We start from the raw sequence: 22,066 nt of genomic DNA on the forward strand, positions 1-22,066 counted from the left end.
CAAATTTATTAAATTCAACAACCAAATTCTCTAGGTTTTTGAAGTTGAAGAAATATCTTTGTATGATATGAAACATTAATTAGTAAAAATATTTAATAAGGGCTCCTATAAGGAATAGAAGAGATAAATGGTAGTTAAAAAAAGAAAATTATCATAATCTATTTTCTTTATAACATAATTCAAAAAAGTAAATTACTGTTTTCCAAAAAAAATAAAATAATCATAATATTAATATACTTGTTAAGACATCACTTACGTATTTTTTAGGTGTCCAAAATTATTTATTTTTTTTTTTTGGATCTGAGGTTCATCCAGGCCGCTTTACGTGCACATCGACTACATCTTCAAGGGAGTTTTATATAATTAATATGGGCGGGGGCGCCCCGAGGGGATTCAAACTCTGACGTCCTATGAACAAAGTATTTAGGTTGTTCAGGTGTGGAGTTAGGACTCAACATTTTCCCGAGAGAGGGCATAATGATGTTTCTACCCATTGACTTTTTCCTTTAAAAAAATTTCTCCAATATGCCCCGCAAAGGTTGGGGGACAAGTGCTGATATTTTACACAGGTAGAGGGCCAAAAAATAAAATAAAATAAAATGAAAAAATGAAAAAAGAGGGGGGAGGGGGCACAAAACTTTTTTGGTTGGGGAAGGGTTGCAAGGGGAGCTCCACCAATGAAGTTGTTTAACATGTGGTCTATTTTGATGTGCTAGGAATCTCTAGCTAGTGTTCGATAGTGGGTCCTCTTTCTAAATGTACAGTGAAGAGGTGTAATATAGCACAATCTTCTACTTGTCTGGGTAAAAAAATTTTGGTTGGGGGAGAGGGGGATTGCAAGCTGAGCTCCACATATGAGGTTGTCCAACATGTGGTTCTATTTTGATGTGTTAGAAACCTCTAGCTAATGTTCGATAGTGGGCCTTCTTTCTAAATGTATGGTGAAAAGATATAATGTAGCACAATCTTCTAATTGTCATGTTAAAGAATTTAGGCTTTGTTTCAACTTCTTGATTACGTAGATGCTATGTATGACTCACCATATTGTTTTTATCATTTATGTTAATTTTTATAATTAAAATTAAAACAACCCTAATTTTTATTTTTACACATCATATTTATTTTTATTCAATTAGATTATGTCCAAATAAAATATTAAAAACAAAACATAAAAAACAAGGCACATAAAAATGCCAAAAAAGTTTCAAAATCTTCAAATCTTTCACCATCATTGACCTACGCTAGAATACTAGTGATGGATCATGGAACTATGGAAGGGAGTAGTGTAAATCAGGAAATAACGAGGGACCCAACTGTAAAAAAAACAAAAATGAAAATAAATCATTAAGAAATTAATAACGGAAAGTGGGGACCAAATGTAATACCAAAACATGACCGTTTTCTATATTCTATTTTCCCACGCTCAGTAATTCGAGAATTATAAAACTCAGAAACACTTCTCAGTGGTTTGTCCACGAGCTTCGTTCCATCGCCACTCTTATCTTCTCTGATTCTCTCGGCGAGTCGGAGCCCTTGTTTTGTTTTTTTCTGGTTTTGATGAACATTTGATCAAATTCTTAAGAATCTTGTTTGTTCTTCGAATCTGGTTTTGTTCTTCTTCCTCCGGCGACGGCAACAATGGCTCTGAAATTCTCTTCTCCAATGGAAGTCCGAAACGTGTCCTTCTTGGATTGTAGTAAACCTACGCTTAATTTGTTTAAAGGTTTGATCTTTTTCCCCCTTTCCCTTCTCTTTCTAACTCTGTCGCATCTTTTTTCTGTGTATCTATTGCCCTTTCGGAGCTGATTGAGTTGTACTGGTTGACTTTATTTCACTGTTACTGTTGATTGCATATGAGCTTGCTTCGATTTGTTTCAGTTGCTTCATGGACTGACTTTCGCCAAACAATGGTTTCTCTGTTGAGTTGCAGTTTAATTTCAGCATATTTCAGTGTTCATTTCCTTTTTAGTAGTTCGTTCCGGCAAAATCAATTCGATCAGAATTGGTTGCTTGTAGTTGATTTGGTTCTTCGGCTTTCTTTGTGAATAGAATTCAAAACTCAATTTGAGAATTGTACGAATTCGGAGAGCTTTGAAACGTATCAGTACAGGTGCTGTTGTTTGGATTGGTATGTGAATTCTCAAAGCCATAACAAGGCATGGAGAGATTTTGTGTATTCCGAGATTTTATGTTCCAATGATTTCTCCCCTTGTCTTTTTTGGCTGTTGTTGGCTCGGTAGCAGTATACAGCTTTCATGTTTCGATTGTCTTTTTTGGCTGTTGTTGGTTTGGTAGCAGTATACAGCTTTCGTGTTTCGATTGTCTTTTTTGGCTGTTGTTGGTTTGGTAGCAGTATACAGCTTTCATGTTTCGACTTCCAACAATTTATTGTTGATTGCTTATATGCATCTTACTGGCAGAATAGGTCTGTTTCTCCATTGTCAGGAGAACTTGTAATCTTGACCTTCTTTAGGTATTTGCAGGGGGATTTGCCTTCAAGAGAAAGGACAATGGAATGAAATTCGGCGGACAAGTTTGCTGTTCAGCACAGCCACCTCCTCCAGCCTGGCCAGGACGAGCTGTCGTGGAGCCAGGACGTAAGGTTTGGGATGGTCCTAAGCCCATCTCTGTCGTTGGATCCACTGGTTCCATTGGAACACAGGTAATGTCTCCTAAACAATCTAGTAAACAATTTACTTCCCTTCCTTTAAAACTTACCATGTGTATGTATGGGTCTTCCATTTTATCTTTCCTCTACTCAGAGACTAGTTTAGTTTTTCCATTTATCGTTTTTATACTGTAAGGTATTCAATTAGACTTAATTTTGTCAGAATTGGTGGGTTCCATTTAGTCCTCAACTCCTCATAGTTGATAAGTTTTGTCATCGTCATTTTATTTTTCTTTAATTTTACTTTTCTTCACGTAACAACTTTGGATCTTTTATAATTTGCTGTTTTCAGACTTTGGACATTGTTGCTGAGAACCCTGATAAGTTCAGGATTGTGGCTTTGGCAGCTGGTTCCAATGTTACACTTCTTGCTGATCAGGTTATGATATTTCTAGTTTAAGTCTCTGGAAAGATGTGAGGTGGTTTTAAATTTCAGAAGCTCCTAAAAATACTTTTTTTTGGGTGCTCAGTAGCTTCATGAATTTGTTTTTTTCCAAAATAGGTGAAAAGATTTAAGCCTCAGTTGGTTTCTGTTAGAAATGAATCATTAGTTGATGAACTCAAGGAGGCATTGGCTGATGCTGACTACAGGCCTGAGATCATTCCTGGAGAGCAAGGCATTGTAGAGGTTGGATGCTGTATTATACTGTTCTAGCTTCTTGGATTGTAGTCACAAGATCATCCATTGATTTGTGTTGCTTTTGTTCATCTTCAGGTTGCTCGTCATCCTGATGCTGTCACAGTAGTTACAGGAATAGTGGGTTGTGCAGGATTGAAGGTAATGGCTAAAACCCTTTTTTTCTTTTTTTTTTTACCATCTTTACTTTTTGACTTTTGGTATATACATTACATGGATCCCATCTCTGGAAGTTTTGTCGTGAGTGCTTGAGGGTTATCCCACCCCCTTAAAAGTTTACAGAAAGGAGCTTTAAGATAGCAAGAACGGGAAACATTTTCAACCTCTGAGAATTTATCAGTTTATCACTTTAGCTTCTCTAGTAATATATTTCACCTCTAGTTAATCTAGTTCTTTAGCAACTTCAGGCTCTAGTTACCTGCAACAGTCCCTTAGGTTGCATGTTTCTTAGAGAAAGAGGTAACACATGTACATATGGTGAAGAAAGAGAAGCCAACCAAGAAAAGAATCCTTGCTGAAAAGTTCTGATAAGCCCCTAGGGACTCGGGTGTACAAATGGGAGATAGGGGAGAAGTGTAGGATCATCACTAGCAAATACAAAAGCCAGCCCAACCAACAAATGACAGGTGGCAAATTAGTATTGGGCAGCAACCACAACCCTGCTGAGGCAGAGGGACACAGAGGATGAACCACGTGGCAAGAAAAGATTGGTGAGGGGTATAAGAGTATGTTAGGATTGTTGGTACACAAGGGAGTGGGTGAGGGAAGTGTGAGTGGGTGGGGGGGGGGAATGATGGAGTGGAAAGCAAGTTGAGCTTGCTGGGAGATAGGGGTCTCTCGGATAGGGTTTCGGCAGGGTTCTGAGGTTTTTCTTGAATTTGTTCTGTTTTGGGTTGATGGCAGTAGCATTACAATTGAGAGATTATGAAAGTTTTGTCAATTGTTATTCAGATTTTAATGAATATATTCAGCGTTGTACTGCTGTTGTCTTTTCATCTGGAGGTTAATTCATAGACGAAAAAGGGGTCCTATCAAGTTCAGTCAGAACCAAATTAAACATCATCCTCAATAAAAGAAAGAACCTGAATTAACTCCTTCAAACTGAATGTGAAGGGCTCCAAGATCTACATATATTTGCTGTCCCAACAACATACCTTGTTGAAACAGGACATGAAGCGCTAGAATATTCTTGGGGCTGGGACAACTTAAGTGTAACATACTAAGTACATTTAATTTCATCAAAAGACCCATCAAATGATGAAAACAATAAGATCTATTTAACCAAAGAATAAAAAAAGAAGGTGGGATAATAGAATTAAAGAATAGATTACACTTACCTCCCAAGAGTAATCCCAATAACTAGAGTAGCCATCCCTTTCTGACTATTTGCACCTCCCTTGTGAGGAATTGGCTGAGTTCAAAATTGAGTCAACAATCTGCTTTTGTTTTAAAATGTTCTTCAGAATTAGCATGCACTTTTGGTGTTTTGCATTGGAATGATTGGAGGTCCCCAAAAAACATGGTTCATCCTTGATCATTGGAATTTTTGCAATTCAAGGGCATTCCGCCTGTTTTGGCGACTTTCACTTTCAACCTGATTCACTGCCTATGTGCCCCCTGTACGCCCAGTGATTCCGAAGAACACTTGCCCCCCCCCCCCCCGGTCTTACTGTGGCTGCTGGCATGGAGTTAGCTGGGGCTTCTTTTCTTTGGCTATAAAACATTCATTTGCTACCTGGAGAGAGAATGAGGGGTTCTTGTGTAGGTTGGATTCTGAAGAGTTGTGAATTTTCTTTGATAGGGTGTTAATTTCCTTTGGGTGGTATTGTAATATAGCTGCTCTGGGTTACCGAAGCATGAGTTCATTGGATGTAAATCCTTCGGTTAAAAATTTTGCTTATTAGCTTTTTGGAGTGTGGGGTATTGGAAGGGATTTTTCTTTTCAGTTGTTGTCGCGCAGCAGTTTGAGGTTTTTCTATGGTAATGAACCTAACTGTCCGAACCCTAAACGAGTATCTTTGATGTTATTCATGATGGTTTGATATCATTGATGATGTGTTGTCAGTGCCGGAGAAATAGATAGAGAAGGTAGAGGGAGAAAATCTATGAAAGTATCTGGGTTGAGTGAGAGAGAGACTCGGGATTCGAAGGAGAGCCTTTGGGAACTTGGGTTTTCTATGTAAATTTAGAAAGAGATTAGGAATCCATGTAGCCAACCCCATTTAGTTGGGACAAGGCTTATCGTTGTTGTAGGAATTTGGTAAAATGAGAATTTGATATTTACAATTAATTCCCCGCATTTTTAACCAGGAACGTTGGATCTTATCATAGATACGTGGCACAATCTGCAGCTGTACAGCTGCCAAAAAAAAGCTGCATATGCTATGACCCTTCCTAGACTCAACTTGTGGTAGCCTTGTCCATTGATACACCCTCTAAGTGTGGGGTTAAATGATTATGACGAGAAGGAAGGCGACGTGGTGACATTCTAGTACTTTTGGGGTGTATATAAGGTGTAAATGAAAACAGAATCAAAGCAATATAAGGAGTTGCATTGCATTTCAATAATATGAGAATATATACTTCCTGCTACAGGACGTGGTGGTGGTCCAGTTCCCTGTCGAAACTCCAATACAGTTTCCTGTTTCAGTACATGGTAAGATTTGATCTAAAGCACCTAAAAGCGATTGGAGTTGAAAAGATTAATTTTAGTTTTGGAGTGAAATGACACAACTTCCTAGAAGTCCTGATACAGGGTAACCTAAATATCAGAGCTTATAGATTAGAAGTTAGAGCATTCTAGGAAGGTATTGGTACCAATGACTGTAGAAGTCAAATCATTCTCTATATGCAGCGTACTTCATAAATTAAAGCTGTCTTAAGAAAACATTGGCATTAATCAGGTGCAGTGGTGCTTAGTTTGGGCCTGGAAGTAGTTGAAAAAGCCTGAGCATTTCTTTCTCACCACAAAATGATTGCATCGATTACCTGATCCAAGGTGATCTCTCAATTGTTTTATTTTATTTTACCACTTATTTTAATGAAAATGACCCTTCAGCAACCCCCCCCCCCCAAAAAAAAAAAAAAAAAAAAAAGAAAAACAATAGGAGATATGTTGGTTTGAATAACTTATGGTTTACTTTCAAGCATGCATAACTGTACTGGCTTGTAAAAATGAACAAACGATGGAAGCCCAAGCCATTGCTGAACACTGCTCCTTTCTTGTGGTTGCAGCCCACAGTAGCTGCAATAGAAGCAGGAAAAGATATAGCACTGGCAAATAAAGAGACTTTGATTGCTGGGGGTCCTTTTGTGCTTCCACTTGCTCAGAAGCATAAAGTGAAAATACTTCCTGCTGATTCAGAACATTCTGCTATATTTCAGGTATGAAAATGTATTCTTACTAGTATCTCTACCCCCATTCACCTGAATATATCTGGCCTATAAATAAGGGTTATGAGTTCGAGATTCCTCCATCTCACCGGAAGTCCTTTTTGCAATTATATGAGAGAAATTTTTGGGTATTTGCTTTCTCTAATGATTCTGTGTTCATGTAAGATGCTATCAGTGCTGATTAGAGAAGCTCTGAGAGATTTTTTCTGTCTTCAGTGTATACAGGGATTGCCAGAGGGTGCACTTCGACGAATTATTTTGACTGCTTCAGGAGGAGCTTTCAGGTTTGAACTCATAACTCAAGCATTGTGAATCCCACATATTGGCAGTTATAGAGGAAAATAAGAAATCTGATATAAAAATTGATGATGATTTTCTATTTCTGGTTACATGCATCAACTTTTAAAAGTGAATGACTTCATTGAAATTAAGATGCACATGTAACTCAACTAAGCCCTTCTTCCATTTAGATGGGGTCAGCTACTCTGATTCTGTTCACCGGTAGCCATTGCCTAGTCTCTTTGGAGTATACTCTTGTTTATACTTTTCTAATGTCTCACTGCTTGTAACTGCATCCAATTGTCTAAACCCCTAACCTGAAAGTTGGTAATTATTTTTCTCAATAAAATGAGTAAAACCATTGTACGTCTCTCTATTCATAATGGTCTATACAGTTTGAAAGGCTTGTATCTTTTACACTTTTACCTTCAATTGTAAAGCCAGTGTTCAGAGTCTTGGGCTAACCAACTATTTGTGGTTTCCACAACAGGGATTTGCCTGTTGAAAAATTGAAAGATGTGAAAGTTGCTGATGCTTTAAAGCATCCTAACTGGAATATGGGAAAGAAGATTACAGTAGATTCTGCTACCCTTTTCAATAAGGTTTTCATTCTTTCCTTGTTGTCTACTTGGTTTATGGATTTTTTTTTCATGCTATGTTATGTTACCCACTGAATCATGCATCCTCTGAGGGCCTAAAGTTTTACTACCTTTTATTTCTTGCGCATTCTTTTCTCCTGTAATAGGGCCTAGAAGTAATTGAAGCCCATTATCTCTTTGGAGCTGAATATGATGATGTTGAGATTGTGATTCATCCACAGTCGATCATACACTCGATGATTGAGACACAGGTTCATTTCTTGCCTTCTCCATCATCCTAGCTATTACTTTGTTTGGTTTTGAACATTTGATATAATTATAACAAGGATATGCTGAATATATTAAAATCTTTGCACAAAACTTCCGAAGAAAGAAAGTTTGGAAACTCTGGAGGCATTGGAATTGAAGTTGCATGAAATTGAAATCTTGGTTTCACATACTTGATCCTCCTTGCTGATAGATTTTGATTTCTTTCTTGTTTTTTCTCCACCAGGATTCATCCATCTTGGGTCAATTAGGGTGGCCGGACATGCGTTTGCCAATACTTTACACACTATCTTGGCCTGACAGAATTTACTGCTCTGAAGTAACCTGGCCTCGTCTTGATCTTTGCAAGTAGGGATTCTCTTTCCCTTGCATTGCATTATACAATTTTTACATATTTTGCAGCAGAAATAAGAACATTACTGTAGTTGGATTATTCTAATCTTCAATAAAATATAAAAGGGCATAGCTGTTGCACAAAGCTCCCAGCCCCTGCAGTGCCTGGGGAGGGCCATAGTGTATGAAGCCTTACTCTGCTTCCTGAAGAGGCATTTTCCTGTCATGATCCTGAGATTTCTAGATTCTAATGGAGCAATCTTATCATTATGCCAAGAGCCATCCTGTGCTGATCTTCCGCACAAAGAAGAATAGAGAAAGATAAGGAGGATAGAATCGGTTACAGAACCTAATGCCTTGTAATACCTTCATATTTTGTTCTTACCCTAAGTCTTCAACTCTCTCTCTCTCTCTCTCTCTTCCAGTGATAATTCCAAACTCGAAAAGACAATTTCAATAATGGTGTGAATCAATCACATAACAGGAATATATGAATAATTCTACTTAATATTGTTAGAAAGGCCAGTTTTTCTTTTTTTCTTTTTTTTTGGGGATGAAAGATGCCAAAAAGTTATACTCCTTCCTCTAGATAATAGTAACCAAACTAATATTTTCATCACTTGTAAAGTTGTGAGCCTACGCATTGATGTGTCACGGTGTTAAAATTTCCAGTTTCTACTCATAATTGAGTTGATGTTAACTAAATTCCTAGGGGCTAGGACAATTATATTTGTTATGGAAATCATTTTTCATGAAAAGTTTATTGTAGCTAACCAGCAAAGATTTACTTGGAATTGTTTGAACCCCCTGATATTAGGTAATGGAGACCAAAGTTCAACTTTTGGTTAGTTTTATTGTTTATTTTTGACTTTATTCTATTTAAATGGAACCATGCAGGCTTGGTTCCCTAACGTTCAAAGCTCCTGATAATAATAAATACCCTTCAATGAATCTTGCCTATGCTGCTGGACGAGCTGGAGGCACCATGACTGGGGTTCTTAGTGCAGCAAATGAGAAAGCTGTAGAGATGTTTATTGATGAAAAGTAAGTATCTTGTCTCAGGACTCCCCCACCCTTGCCCCTTCTGTTTTTTTTCCTTTATTCTCTCCCATTTACTGAGTGGCTTTTCTCTTTTTGCTTGTCTCTCATCAAGTTTTGCCCTGTTTTGCTCTCTTATCTAGAATTCGAAATCACATTTATATAGGATCAAAAGGATTCAGAATCACTTTTGTGTTCGAAGAACATATGATAACAGTTGTTTTTTTTGCTACAGAAATAACCTTGCAGTTTGCCACTTAATTTCTGTTTTTTTTAAAAGTAATGCTTTAAGAAGTTCAAAATCAACTGCAAAGCTGCAAACGTTCTTTTCTGACTGGATTTATTTATTTATTTTAAACTTTAGCATGTGCGTAGAACAGAGATACAAGTTGTAGAAAGCTTAAAATGTTAACATGTCTATGGGGTTCTATGAAGTTTCAAAGGGTAATAGCCATTGGTAGCATTGTCTTTGAAGCATGATTCACTGAAGGGGGGAAAGGAACTTTTCTAGATTCAAATTGAAACTAATAAAGGTAGAACCTAATGCCTCCTCACTGACCTAACTCTCCCATTTGCTATCAGATCAATAAAAAGCAATCCTGGTGAAAATTCTTGTCACTTAAATTGTCTTGATAATCAGTATCTTTGGTGCTGTCTCTCTCTTCCTAATTGTTAAGGTGTCTTCACTACATATTTTGTTGAGAAGAAGAAAATGATATCAACAAAGAGTAAGATGAAGTTGATTAAATTAGATCTGAGGAGGGGTGCAAATTCCTCTTCTAATAATGAAGGACCAGTCTCTGTTCTGAAACAACCAGATTGTATACACTGTTTGCTGTGGGATTCTGGTCATCTACCTTAATTTGATTTGGCATGACATGTTGCTTATCCAGATGTGCTGGAATACCCTGAAATATCTTTTCTTTCACAATGACCATTGCTCCTGATTTTCTTATAATATCTTCAAACTCTACTGATGAGCATGTGGTATGCACTTTTCAGAATCCCCTACCTGGATATTTTCAAAGTTGTGGAGGAGACATGCGAGAAGCACCAAGCAGAATTAGTAGCAAGCCCATCTCTTGAGGAGATTGTACACTATGATCTTTGGGCCCGGAACTTTGCTGCAACCGTAAAATCATCATCTGGCTTAAGTGCCATCCCTGCATGACTTGCGGTAAGCCTCATATAACTAAGACGATGCTTTGACTGGGATCTGATGACCTTCAGTCTAAAGTGGGCATTACAGTGGAGATGCATTTGGAGCTCAAGCAACTGTATTATAATTATCAAATGGTAATTGTAAGCCATCTCTACTGTATGATTTCATGCATTAGTTTCCTGGTGGTGAACAGAAAAATTATTTGATGGCAATAAAAAAGGCTAATTTTGTAGGAGAAAAAAGAAAAAGCTTTGCTTTTACCCCGTGTTTTCAGTTCTTTTGAGTTCTCCTATAGTCCAGTGTGTTGGGTAAGTTCTTAAGTAGAGTGTCACAAATCACCTAAGCAAATGCATGTGTGAAGATAGATTCAGTAGCTAGAGATCAACTTCTGGTGGCCGAAGCTTAGGAGGGAGTTTCTATTTGGTATTAAAATAATTCAAACACATTGATTCTGACGTAGGGGTCTATTAGGTGAGACTTTGAGAGTGAGAACTGAAACCAGTTTGATGAAACTCTGCGGTGGTGGCATGAATCATGTTTTGATACTGAGAAAAAGACTCTTCTCTTTGTCTGAGACAGTCGATTTAACACCACCAGCTCTGAAGATGCCTTACCAAGTAAAAGTTATAAATTTACTTGAACATTTAGGAAGAATCAATGCAATATACTCCTTCAGAAAGAGGTGATCTATTATCATTCACCACACTTACCTATGTTGCATTTTAATGTTGTATTAATGCAGACTAATGTAGATCTGTTTTCCCCCTTTTATTTTATATTTTTGGTTTCTGGTTTTGGTGAAAATGCATATCTGTTTGAGTGATAAAAGTGATTGGTTGGTGGTTCTCTTTGATCCGCTCGTGATTCATAATCAGGCCCTCAACAAAAGCACACACCAAAGCCGTAATCTTATCTGGAAACTCAAAAAGAAGAAATAAAAAGTGGGGGACAGCCTAATGTCATCCATTAAACACGGTACATGGTGCTCTTCCAAGGTACCATCCATCCTTGTCTCCAACCCAATTCCATCCATCATCTCTTTCTCTCTCATATTAGTGTTATAGTCAAGGTTTAAAATCCTACATACTATACGGTATTAGTAGGTACACATTTATATTTGACCCAACTGATAAGATACATCTCGATACGTCTTTCCATTAAATTAAACTAAAATATATTAACTAGACTAATATAATATTCGATATAGTACAATATGTCTCTTAAAATCACGTGATCAATAATCGATACCAATATTTTAAACCTTGATTTCAATATCTTTTCATTCCTAAGTCTAGGATGTCGCATGAAGACAATGGAAAAATTTTATAAATAAAATAAAAAATAGAAAGAAGACAACAGAAAAGGATGCAGAAAATTCAGATTTTAATGGGAAATTTACGAACAGAACACCTATAAATATCAGGTGATGATGATAGGCTCCACTGACACAAGGTACTAACCTAAGTCAACGGTGAACAGTGTAAACTGCGAAGCTATCTAGCCTATCTCTTCCAGCTTTAATCTTATTTTTCTTTGGGTCAATCAATTGTTTTTTGTGATACGACATTGCTTGGGACAAAACTCAGGTTTCAATCCAATTTGGGTAGTATACTTAAGGGAGACTTGAATACTATGCATTTAATGCGTAGCATTTGTTGTCAACCGTCGAGATGAAATCTGGATTTAAATGTTGTAATGCCCAACATCTTCCAACAGTCGAGATCGACACCTGGATTTGAATGTTGTAATGCACAATACCTGCTGCCAACAGTCGAGATAGAAATTTAGGTTGAGATTTCGTTCTCGACCGTTGGCAGCGTAGTGTTGCGCATTTAGCACTGAAGTTAAACCATTCTGTTCCTACTACTTACTTTTAAATGAGCTACCTCGACAGGGCTATTTACCATCAAATTATTGTGGTTTTTTTTTTTTTTTGGGGGGGGGGGGGTTGGTTAGAATTTACCATCAAATTGTGAGCTCCCTTGGATGCTTAGAGTGAGAGTTCTCCAGGATGACATGAAGTCCACTTTGGTACATGGCCACTAGATTGAACTAGCTTAGTATGGCATAGTTTAAAGAACTTTACCCGTTCCATTAGCTTCAAAGTTTTTGGACTACTAATTATGTACCTAACATCACCAAGTTCAAACTGCTCACAATTCATCCAATTGAACCCCCAGCCTAATGTATTTTTAGCGGACTGATCTAGATTGCAGATAAGATTGGGGAAATCTCATATTGCTTGGGAAGAAAGGTCATACACAATCACAGGGCTCACACTTTTAGCACAATATAGGGAAAATCAGTTGTATGCAGCCTTACCTTTGCTTTTAACGATCCTATTTCTATGACTCGAATCAGTGACCACAGTGGATAGTATGAAATCATCTTCCAAAATCTTTAAATCTCAAAGCTATGTCGATTTGAAACCAAATTTGAAATTTCAATGTTGGAAAATGGTGTGAACCACACTGAACCTGGGGTACTCAAGCTATCCTGGGTGGTCCAGTGTGAACTTTAAGTTTGGTAACACAAAAATTTTGAATCACTCTCCAGATCTTTCTAGTGGTTGGAATTTCGATACATTTCATATATACTTTCCAAAATGTATGTGAAGGAAATTGATCCTTTAAATCATAGCAAAAAGATCCACCTTCTATAACCAACTTTAATTTATTTTTAATTTGGTGGACTTTGGACATTATAGTTGTTAGAAAGGTGAAAGGAAAGATGATTCAACTTCCACAACATTCTCTTTTTTACACTAATTGGATTGGAGAGTGAAAGGTGGTGATTGTAGAAGAGCTAGCATTCACATTTTTCAATTTTTGAAAACTAAGAATTTGAGAGAAGATGGACAAAAATTGAACTCCACTGGGAGTTGGAGGCAAGCTTTAACATCCATCTAAGATCTTGGTTGGATTGCTTAGGGGAATTTATATATACTCTCTTGGGAATTTTCTATCCAGTATACTCATAAAGTGACTGATGCCTGTAATTTCTCCCCAACTAAGAAAAAGAAAATGAGAGAGACTTGACTTGGGACTGGGATGCCTGGTTTGCTTTCTCTCACTAATCTTGGCTTGACATGAGCCTTGATGGTAGCTCTTGCCAGCCAGAGGACCCCAGCAAACAAAGCTTCTTTCACTTTCTAGCTGTTCCCACTCTCAAAGTCCCAGACCACATTAATCTATTGCCAAAACTAAAGCAGAAGCAAGATTGGCAAATTGTCATATCCAGGTTTCTTATTTTTTCCTTCCTCCCAGACTAGTCCAATAATATCACCGGAGGTGGTGGTTTAGTGGTTTCAAGCTCACTCTCAAGTGGTTTGGTAGACTTATGTTTTAAGTTTGAATTCCTTCTACTCTTCTGTTTCTCACATTGGCAGTTGTGTGCTCTTCGGCCTAGGTATGGGGTCACTACCCGCTTCTGTAGATAATACTAAGCTTTTGGCGGGGCCACACTGACGGGGCCAATGTTTACACTGGTAGTTCACAGGGTTAATGTTTGCATAGGTCAATTCGAAAGTCCAAACATAGCCTAGCGAGGGGCGCAAGAGCACCACTACTACATCCCCTTTTAGTTACCAAAATAAAATTGTCCAATAATTGGGTTCATAATGCTTTCTAGAAACAATCTTGGCATGCATGCCAATGTTATGTGCTTAATGAGGTCTAATTTGGTCAACGAGTACTAGATTAGGATAAAACTAGTATGTGATAAGTTAAAAGACTTAATATATTCCATTAACTTTGGAGTTTTTGGCTCAATGGTTAAGCACCTAACCTATTTCAAATGGCCTTATTCTAGGCAGTTCTCTAGCCTTTTTGGGCGATAAGTAACCCTTTCTTAATAGTTTTACTCTATTTCAAGTAGCTTTTTTCATAATTCAAACTCTTGACGTAGTATCAGTTCTAATTCTAAATATCAAATTCTTGACAAATGTGCCAAAAACTCCGAAGCTCAATCAAACTCCTTTTTTTTTGTTCACTATTTTAACTTTTTTTTGGGGGGTTGGTGTTAATCACTCTGGTTGTTTCTTCACTTCACATAGAAGTGTGAAGGAAATAAGAAATAGATCTAACATATTTACTCAACTTCGTTTAATTGCTTCTTAAGTAAAAGCTTACATATTAGATACTGAATTGGATCCCACAACATCCAGTCATTATCTCACTAATTAAGAACTGCATTCATACAGGCCCACAGACCATTAATGGTGGCTTTTACTTGCTCTTCTTGTATGCTAAAGTGCCTCAGCAAACAAAGCTTTCTTCGCCAGATCACACTGCACTACCAACCAACCCCTTTCACTTTATAATTGTTCCCACCGCCCTCAAGTCCTCAACACTGTCAAAAAGGTACAGGCAGAGAGAGAGAGAGAGGCTCCCTGTCTCCAGGCCTTAGCTTACTTCCTTTACACATTTTCCCAAGCTTAATTTTCTAATGGGCTCGACTTTTTTACTCTGGAATCCAGCAAGGGACCATACGGAGCTTTTGAAGAACAAAAGCAAATGCAAGACCAGAAGAAAACATAATCACTCAATCATTGATTCATATAAATCTCTTTCCCTCCCTCTCAGTTCTCAAATTATTTCTTGATTCTATCCCAGGTGGAGGTGAATCAGAGGGAATTCAGCTTGGTTCAAATGGATCAAACCGGTTTAGGCCGTTACAGCTGGTTCAGTGTCGGCGTGAAACTGTTTATAATTGATAAGAAATTCCAGCGCTAAAAGACAGAGCTTGAGAGATTTTGGGTGGGCCAGTTAAGATTGGGTTTGGTAATCAAGAAACCTGAAGTCACTTTCCATAAAAAAAAAGTATGGGAAGGAAATTGGATTCTTAGCCCACAAGAAACAAATCCAAAATCCTTTTAATGCTGCTTAATTTTGTTGGGATTTGAGAAATGTTCTTTCGAAGCTTAACAATGCTTAATCCAGACCGACAAATCATTCTCCTAATAATTGTGGAAGGTGGCAATTAAGCCCCACATGGAAAGGTGTCAATTGGTACGATTTTGATATTACGACACAATTTCGGTGTGATATGGAAAATTTATCCACCACCGTCACCAGATAGTGGTTTAGTGGTTCTAAGCTCACTCCTAAACAGTTTGAAAATCCCATGTCTTAGGCTCGAAACTCATTGTTTAGCCTGGGCAGGGGATCACTACCGGCTTGGCTTCTACGTATCCCGCCAAATCATTCTCTTATCTTTCGCAATGAAAGCTTGATTACTAAGAAAGTACTCACATGTATAAAGATGATATATGAGTAACCGAAAGAATTGGTGTCATGTGTATCTTATTAACAAAGGTAACCATCTATCACTTTCATTTTTTGAATGGATTATAAGAATTTAAGCAAATGAAGAAAAGAAAATGTACAATTAATGAATTTGGTATCCATCTGCATGCCAGGAAGTTGGAGGCAATCAGCTTGACCTTCATATTACTTCCTTGGATTCTTCTAGAATGGATGACATTGTATGTCTCTTGGGGTAATTCCTATCAAACTGAAGTCCAAAACAAGAATATACATTATTTCTTTTAAGGTGATTGGTGTCTATGTTTTCTTCCTGTGTCTCTTTTTTTCGACCTTTCCTCCCTAACCTAGAAACATTTAATATTATCTTCTGCTTATAATGAATAAATAGTATTAAATACACAAGGATTTAAAGGGAAATGGATGAAAATAAAAGAGGAGACTGTCAGATGGAAAGTGAAAGAACAAGAGACTTGACCTGGACTTCAATTTTCTACCAAAAAAGACTTGGACTTGCATTTTAACTTTTGAATGTTAAATGTGAGAAGGGGAATTACCCATTTTAATTTGCAAGCCACCAAATTTGAATCAAAAAATTATCATCTCAAGTACAATGTACACCCAAGTGATGCATTAAATGGTATACCATACAATCAAGATGTAATATTATCCTCTTACGTGTATGATAAACATCATTCAATGTAACATATGAGTGCACTGAGCAATGCATCGAGGTTTGAAAGGATAAATATTAATTCCATCAACCTTAAGTGGTGGCTCAATGAGTACAAGACTAATATTTCCAAGTAGAAAGTGAGAGTTTGAATTCCTTCAAGACCAGAAGAGAAGCGCTCTGAAGCTCTATATTATATTATATAATACCTCCATTCTCAACATATAAAATTACATGTTCTAATAAAAATATACATTTCGTTAAATTTTAAGGGATGACAAAGCCCAAGTGCTGATCATGTTCTTGGAGATTGTTAGAGCTCTACCCAGCCTCTCTCCGTGCGTCTTAAATAAATTTATATTTTATCAAAAAAGGAAATTTTAATACATGAAAAAACAGCGGCTGCTGATATTATAGCATCAAAAGAAGCTTCTTCTAAGAAGGTCAACAAACATATCTGCAATGCCAACTTCATTTTTTTCATGAAGGGATATAATAATGGAAAACCAGATCTAATCTTCTGGTTTTCACTGACCTAAAACCTTGTAGGCTATGGAAGATCAAGGGGCTGTTCCCTAGTTGACTTTCTAAACTAGATGACCATGAAAGAAGGGACCACACAGTCCCTTGTCTAATGGGCAAAATTCTATATGGCCATGTGATGATTCGAGAATCATATCCAGCCTTGAACAGTTGGAACTTGAGAACAATATATAAAACTTTCAAGCAAGGCCATATCCATGCATGATACAACTTCTACTCTTCCCTTTGACTGTAGAAGTTTCTTTAATTCTGAAAATGTCAATACAATACCTTAGAAATTTCTTCTAAACATGCAACTGCTTAAAAAACAAATCATCTATTTTTGGTTTACAGTTCACACCAACCGCGTATACGTAAATAGTTCTTCTAGAAGGGGTTTACTTTTAAAATGCATAAACCACAAAGCCTAAAAAGCCTGTTGCACAATGTTACAAACAGAAATATGTTTAAATATTTGAATTTGAGAAAAGAATGAGAGAAAATAGTAAAACGAATGAAGTAGGAGAGAAATCGAGAAAAACACTATCCCCCACTCAACGAGTAGAATTTATAATATTCTTTTTCATTCTGAATTCGAGAATATTCATCCTAAATATTACAGGATGCTCATTTTCACAATTCTCCTATTTTCTCTCATACCTAAACTACCTAAAACCATTCACTATAACTTCTCTAATACGTAATTATATAGTAAAAAGCTAATAATTGTTATAAAATAAAGAGAAAATATATTAGATATAAAGAAGAAAGACAAGATGAGTTCAATCAGAACTAATTCATTCAGTTGAGTGCATTACATATTTATAGTAGAAGGAGCATCTACTCTGATATGGAAATACAATATATGATTCTTGCACACAATAAGATATTCTTGATATGGAAAGATAGATTGCCGCCCAAGATAGAAGGTGCATAGAATGGAAATATTGACTGCCAATATTGTGTAATGAGATGGTTGTGATCTTCACCAATACTGCATCCTGAGGTAATTGAGATCTTCAATTGGAAGTTCAATCTCTTTGGGGTAATGGACATCCATAATAAATATTATTTAAATATAATAATTAATTACCATAATTATCTAAATAAAAAATAACTAAAGATGAGTATGAGTTTGGAGATAGGTACATAAAATACAATTTTCGACTCGATCTCAAAACAGTGGTCCATGACCTTCAACTGAGGATCAATGCTTAGGGATACCAGAATCATAATTGGAAAGGATTTGAAATTTAGAATCTACCCACTTAGGCGAGACACTTGATATCATATCAACATGGATGACACCCCTTCCAAAGAATCTACAATCAATTAAAAAAACTGTAGAGTTACATCTAGTACATGCTCAATATATATCTTCTTTAGCTTTGTAAATCTTAGAATCTTTGCACCCTACCTCTGCTTACTAGAGAGATGATGTTATATTAAATCTTGAATCTTTGCACCCTACCTCTGCTTACTTAGAGAGATGATGTTATATTTCTCTATTGACGAAGATGGTTATGCAGCCAACAGAGTCGGTTGGCTCTAATATTTAATCTATTAACCTCGGTTAGGTCACGAGAGTGAGATTCGGACGCAAGTACACAACAGATCCCAGGATATATCATTTTCAGGAGTGTGTGTGGTTTTTTTATTTTTTTGGGTAATGCAATTGGAGGAGTTATTAGGAATTTAGGATCTCGATCCTATGTTTAAGACGGTTTTGGATAAATTTTGGGTGGCTTCGAGGGGGTGGGTAGAAGTCACCATCCACACACCTCCCCACCTTTTCTTTTTTCACACTGATTCACACCGCTCACCTGAGTTTTTGCTTCCCACCTTCCCCATAGCTTTCACAAGATAGATACTTTGTTGGTTTCTTGGTCCCCAGCGTCCAATTACCCAATCAATGTGAAGAGAGTAACAGACGGGTAGAAAAGCCCAAAAAGCAAAAGAAGGAGAGAGAGAGAGAGAGGTATACTAATCCGTTTCATCTTCCCCAAGAAAGAAGCAGGTAAGAAGAGAGAGAAGTAATCCTATAAAGTACAAACCCGATTTCCATTTCTCCGGAGAATACTAAAAATCATGCGTTACCGTGTGGGTCCTTCCTTCCACCACACCACCATTCTTCAATAACTTCTCTCTGCAACTCCCACTATATCCGTATTTTGTGCCATGTGGTTGAGTTAGTCTCCAAATTGCTGGAGTACGAGAGAAGAAGAAGAAAAAAACCCCAACTGAATGAGGAATTTAGAAAGGAAATCAAAATCAAAATCATGAAGTTCGATCTGAATCTCAAAACCAAGCCTTCTCTAATTAAAATTGTAAATTATTTACAAAGGAAAGAAAAATTAAGAAAACTAAACGAATACACGCACACACGCTGGACTAAAATGGATGAAGGTTCCTACTCAGTCCATTAACGTTAGAGAAGAGACCAACCAGATCTTGTTTGTAAGGAAGATAGGAACGTCGACGGTCTCCTTCCTTGATATTTCTGTTCCGGACGTAATGAATCTCATGAGCGGAAGCGGTACTGTCACCTGCAGAGACTCCCTTAGCTTTCACTTTGCCCTTCGCGGCGAGCTTTTCTTGGGACGAATTGTAGTCTATGCTGGAAATGGAGTGCCTCATCCCCTTCGGAAGCTGCTGCTGCGGTTGCTGTTGAAGCTGATCAGCTTTCTGAACCGCCGCCCTGTCAGCCGCTTTTTCAGTTTTATCATTATTTCTCTTCTTCATGGACTTGGAGGGAGACAAGAAAACGTAGGTATCCTTACCATCGCTGTTGCTCCGAGGAAGAAAGTCTCTGAACTTCCATCGCTTTGAGGACCCAGATCCAGTCGAACTGCTCTTCTTGCATCTATCCGGAGAAGCTTCAACAGATTTCGGCTTCCAAACACAGTAAGTATCAGAAGGAATAGTTTCGAGTTCATCTGCTTCAGAAGAAGAGGAAGAAGATGGCTGGTTATCGTTATCGCGCTCCTCTAACATTAATTTTCCGAGTGGAAGACGAAGTGGCGCCGCGGATTTCTTGACAGGCTTAGAATCTTCTTCTTCTTGAGAAGCGGCGGCATAGAGAAGAGCTCGATCGAAAATCGGATAAATAGGACGAATCTGGCCGTTGTAGAAGATCTCGTCAGGAGACGCCGTATCGGGATCTTCTCTAACAACTGCGAATTCGAACTCCTCATCATCATCTTCTTCTTCTTCATCGTTGTTGGCATCGTCGTGATCTGAAATTGGTAGGTTTTCGTCGATGCGATGTACGGATAGGGAATAGTCCTCCGGATCCTGCTCGTTCGCGAATTCTTTAGTAACTCTAGCGGCGATTTCTGCAAGTCTAGTAGAGGAGTAGGTATTGAAGCTTGGAGATTGAGCGAGAAGAGGACTTCTATGATCCATCACCTGCATTTTTTGAATCTAATCTGAGAGATTTCTCTATCTATATATCTCGCTCTGCAACTTTTTTTTTGTTGGTTTGGGGGTTCTTGATTTTTCTTTGCTTTTCTGTTGTGGTTGGGTGTTGAGAGAAGTAATTGCTTGGCTTGGGACCTTGGCCTTTTGGTTTCCTAATTTTTGGAGGGACGAAAGAGATGGATGGAAGTGAAGAGGAAATGGTTTTTTTCATTTATAGAATCCCCTTAAGAAGAAGTGTGAGAGAGAGAGAGAGAGATTTTCTCGTAAGTTGAGAGGGTCCGGCCGCGTGACGTGACACGAAATTATATGCACCGTTAGTCACTGATGACACGTGTCATCTATGCAGAGAAATGTTGGCTGAAATTACTACTTTCTCCTTCTACAACCGCGGGCGCCCTCCTTCATTTCTAGAAGTCGGCTTCCGTTTTCACTTTTCATCCTTCGTCACCAAGGAAGCTGCTTATTGCCGAATTTTCCTCTTAAGTTCGGTTCGGTTCGGTTCGTGAGAATGTTTCTTAGTTAGTGATACCAAATAAGAATATTTTACTATAAGAATGTTTTATCTTTTATATGATGTTCGTTATGTAAATTGGATGTAAAACTATGAAATAGTAAAAATAGTTGGAGTAGACTCGAGGAAAGTCTTTAATTTTGTTGTTTAAGTCGAAACTTTGAGTGACAAAATATCATGAAATTGATGACAAATGTTGAAGTGATGAGTAAGTGAGAATGTTTAATTGTTAGCAAGAGTACATGAAAATATTTTATGGTTAATGATTAATTGATCTCTTTATTTTGTATTTTTTCTTCATAGGATATTCAATGAGACAAATGCGCTAGTGTCAAATCAACTATGAAACAGTAAAAGCTATTGGAATATATTCCAGGAAAGTCTTTAATTTTGCTTCTAAGTCGAAACTTTGAGCAACAAAAATATCGAAAATTGATCTCTGTATCTTGTACTATGTTCTCCTGTGTGTAAGACTTAAGAGGTTGTCATCACTGTGCTAGAAGTACATCTACGTCGACTGTCGATAAAATAATATGGTCTCGTGCATGCAGCAAACCACAATGAAAAACTCCCCATCATCTAGGTCTAAATGTCACTAAAGAATTTTTCTATATAATTACCAAAAAAAAATTATATATTTTAGATAAAGTAGACATATCCGTAGTTGGTCAAGAAATAAATTTTAGAATATATTTCAATCAAAAATTTTCTTTGAAAGAAAATATTCAAACGGATATTTTATTTCGTCTGTTTCCTTCTGAACATTGCATTCAGATTCTCAATTTTTTAAATTAACAAATATTTTTAAACTGGAAGGTTGTTGAAATCTATCCAAACGCAGAGGTAAAAGGTTCCAATTGTCCAAATCAACCTGTCCAAAGTGAGGGTAAAAGTGGGCCCACCTAGTTACTAGTTGCTTGGGCGGAAAATGACAATGAAACAATGAAGTTGATTGTTTTGTGTGGGCCATTGATGTGGCATATCCAGAAAAGAAGAAGATCGTATAAGATGATATTATCGTAGGGCTACAAACTCCTTGTCGAAGTTCTCAAACTCGAAATAAAAAAAATCGGATGAGTTCGGATCATTCCGATTCCGGGTTTCTATTCCGATTCTATAAGCCCTGCTAATCCTACCACTACTACTACGTGGATCACGTTAGCGTTTGGTGGTCTAAAATGCTGGCCCGCCTATGTAGACCAAAAGGTCAAGGAGGTCACACTGGTCCAAGTCAAGGTTTTCCCTAGAACAGGTCTGGACGGCTGGACCCTACTAGCCAATGTAAAATATCTTAAAGCAA

At 37.4% G+C, this 22,066-nt stretch overlaps 2 protein-coding genes across 2 annotated transcripts; one reads left to right on the forward strand and one right to left on the reverse strand.

Annotated features, from left to right (window-relative positions):
* The first annotated feature begins 1,451 nt into the window (after window positions 1–1,451).
* On the forward strand, window positions 1,452–10,406 carry DXR (1-deoxy-D-xylulose 5-phosphate reductoisomerase). Its single transcript, XM_089165062.1, has 12 exons — window positions 1,452–1,723; window positions 2,484–2,662; window positions 2,961–3,047; window positions 3,171–3,296; window positions 3,384–3,446; window positions 6,540–6,689; window positions 6,915–6,982; window positions 7,468–7,579; window positions 7,723–7,827; window positions 8,070–8,191; window positions 9,074–9,220; window positions 10,217–10,406. The coding sequence occupies exons 1-12, from the start codon at window positions 1,639–1,641 to the stop codon at window positions 10,383–10,385; spliced, it is 1,413 nt and encodes a 470-aa protein (XP_089021188.1). The 5' UTR covers window positions 1,452–1,638; the 3' UTR covers window positions 10,386–10,406.
* Window positions 10,407–19,226: 8,820 nt separating this feature from the next.
* Window positions 19,227–20,249, reverse strand: LOC149007016 (uncharacterized). Its single transcript, XM_089167008.1, has one exon. The coding sequence runs from the start codon at window positions 20,247–20,249 to the stop codon at window positions 19,227–19,229; it is 1,023 nt and encodes a 340-aa protein (XP_089023134.1).
* Window positions 20,250–22,066: the final 1,817 nt, after the last annotated feature.

This window comes from Hakea prostrata, chromosome 8, assembly GCF_041222555.1.
Source record: "Hakea prostrata isolate BN-2017 chromosome 8, UWA_Hpros_2, whole genome shotgun sequence".
In the NCBI taxonomy this organism is placed as follows: Eukaryota; Viridiplantae; Streptophyta; class Magnoliopsida; order Proteales; family Proteaceae; genus Hakea; species Hakea prostrata.

What these genes read in the sequence shown, in the direction of transcription:
- DXR (XM_089165062.1), top strand. Translation starts at nt 1,639, where the DNA reads ATGGCTCTGAAATTCTCTTCTCCAATGGAAGTCCGAAACGTGTCCTTC. An exon ending in TACGCTTAATTTGTTTAAAG is followed by an intron (nt 1,724 to 2,483) that starts GTTTGATCTTTT and finishes AGGTATTTGCAG; the next exon opens with GGGGATTTGCCTTCAAGAGA. An exon ending in TTACACTTCTTGCTGATCAG is followed by an intron (nt 3,048 to 3,170) that starts GTTATGATATTT and finishes TTTCCAAAATAG; the next exon opens with GTGAAAAGATTTAAGCCTCA.
- LOC149007016 (XM_089167008.1), bottom strand. Translation starts at nt 20,249, where the DNA reads ATGCAGGTGATGGATCATAGAAGTCCTCTTCTCGCTCAATCTCCAAGC.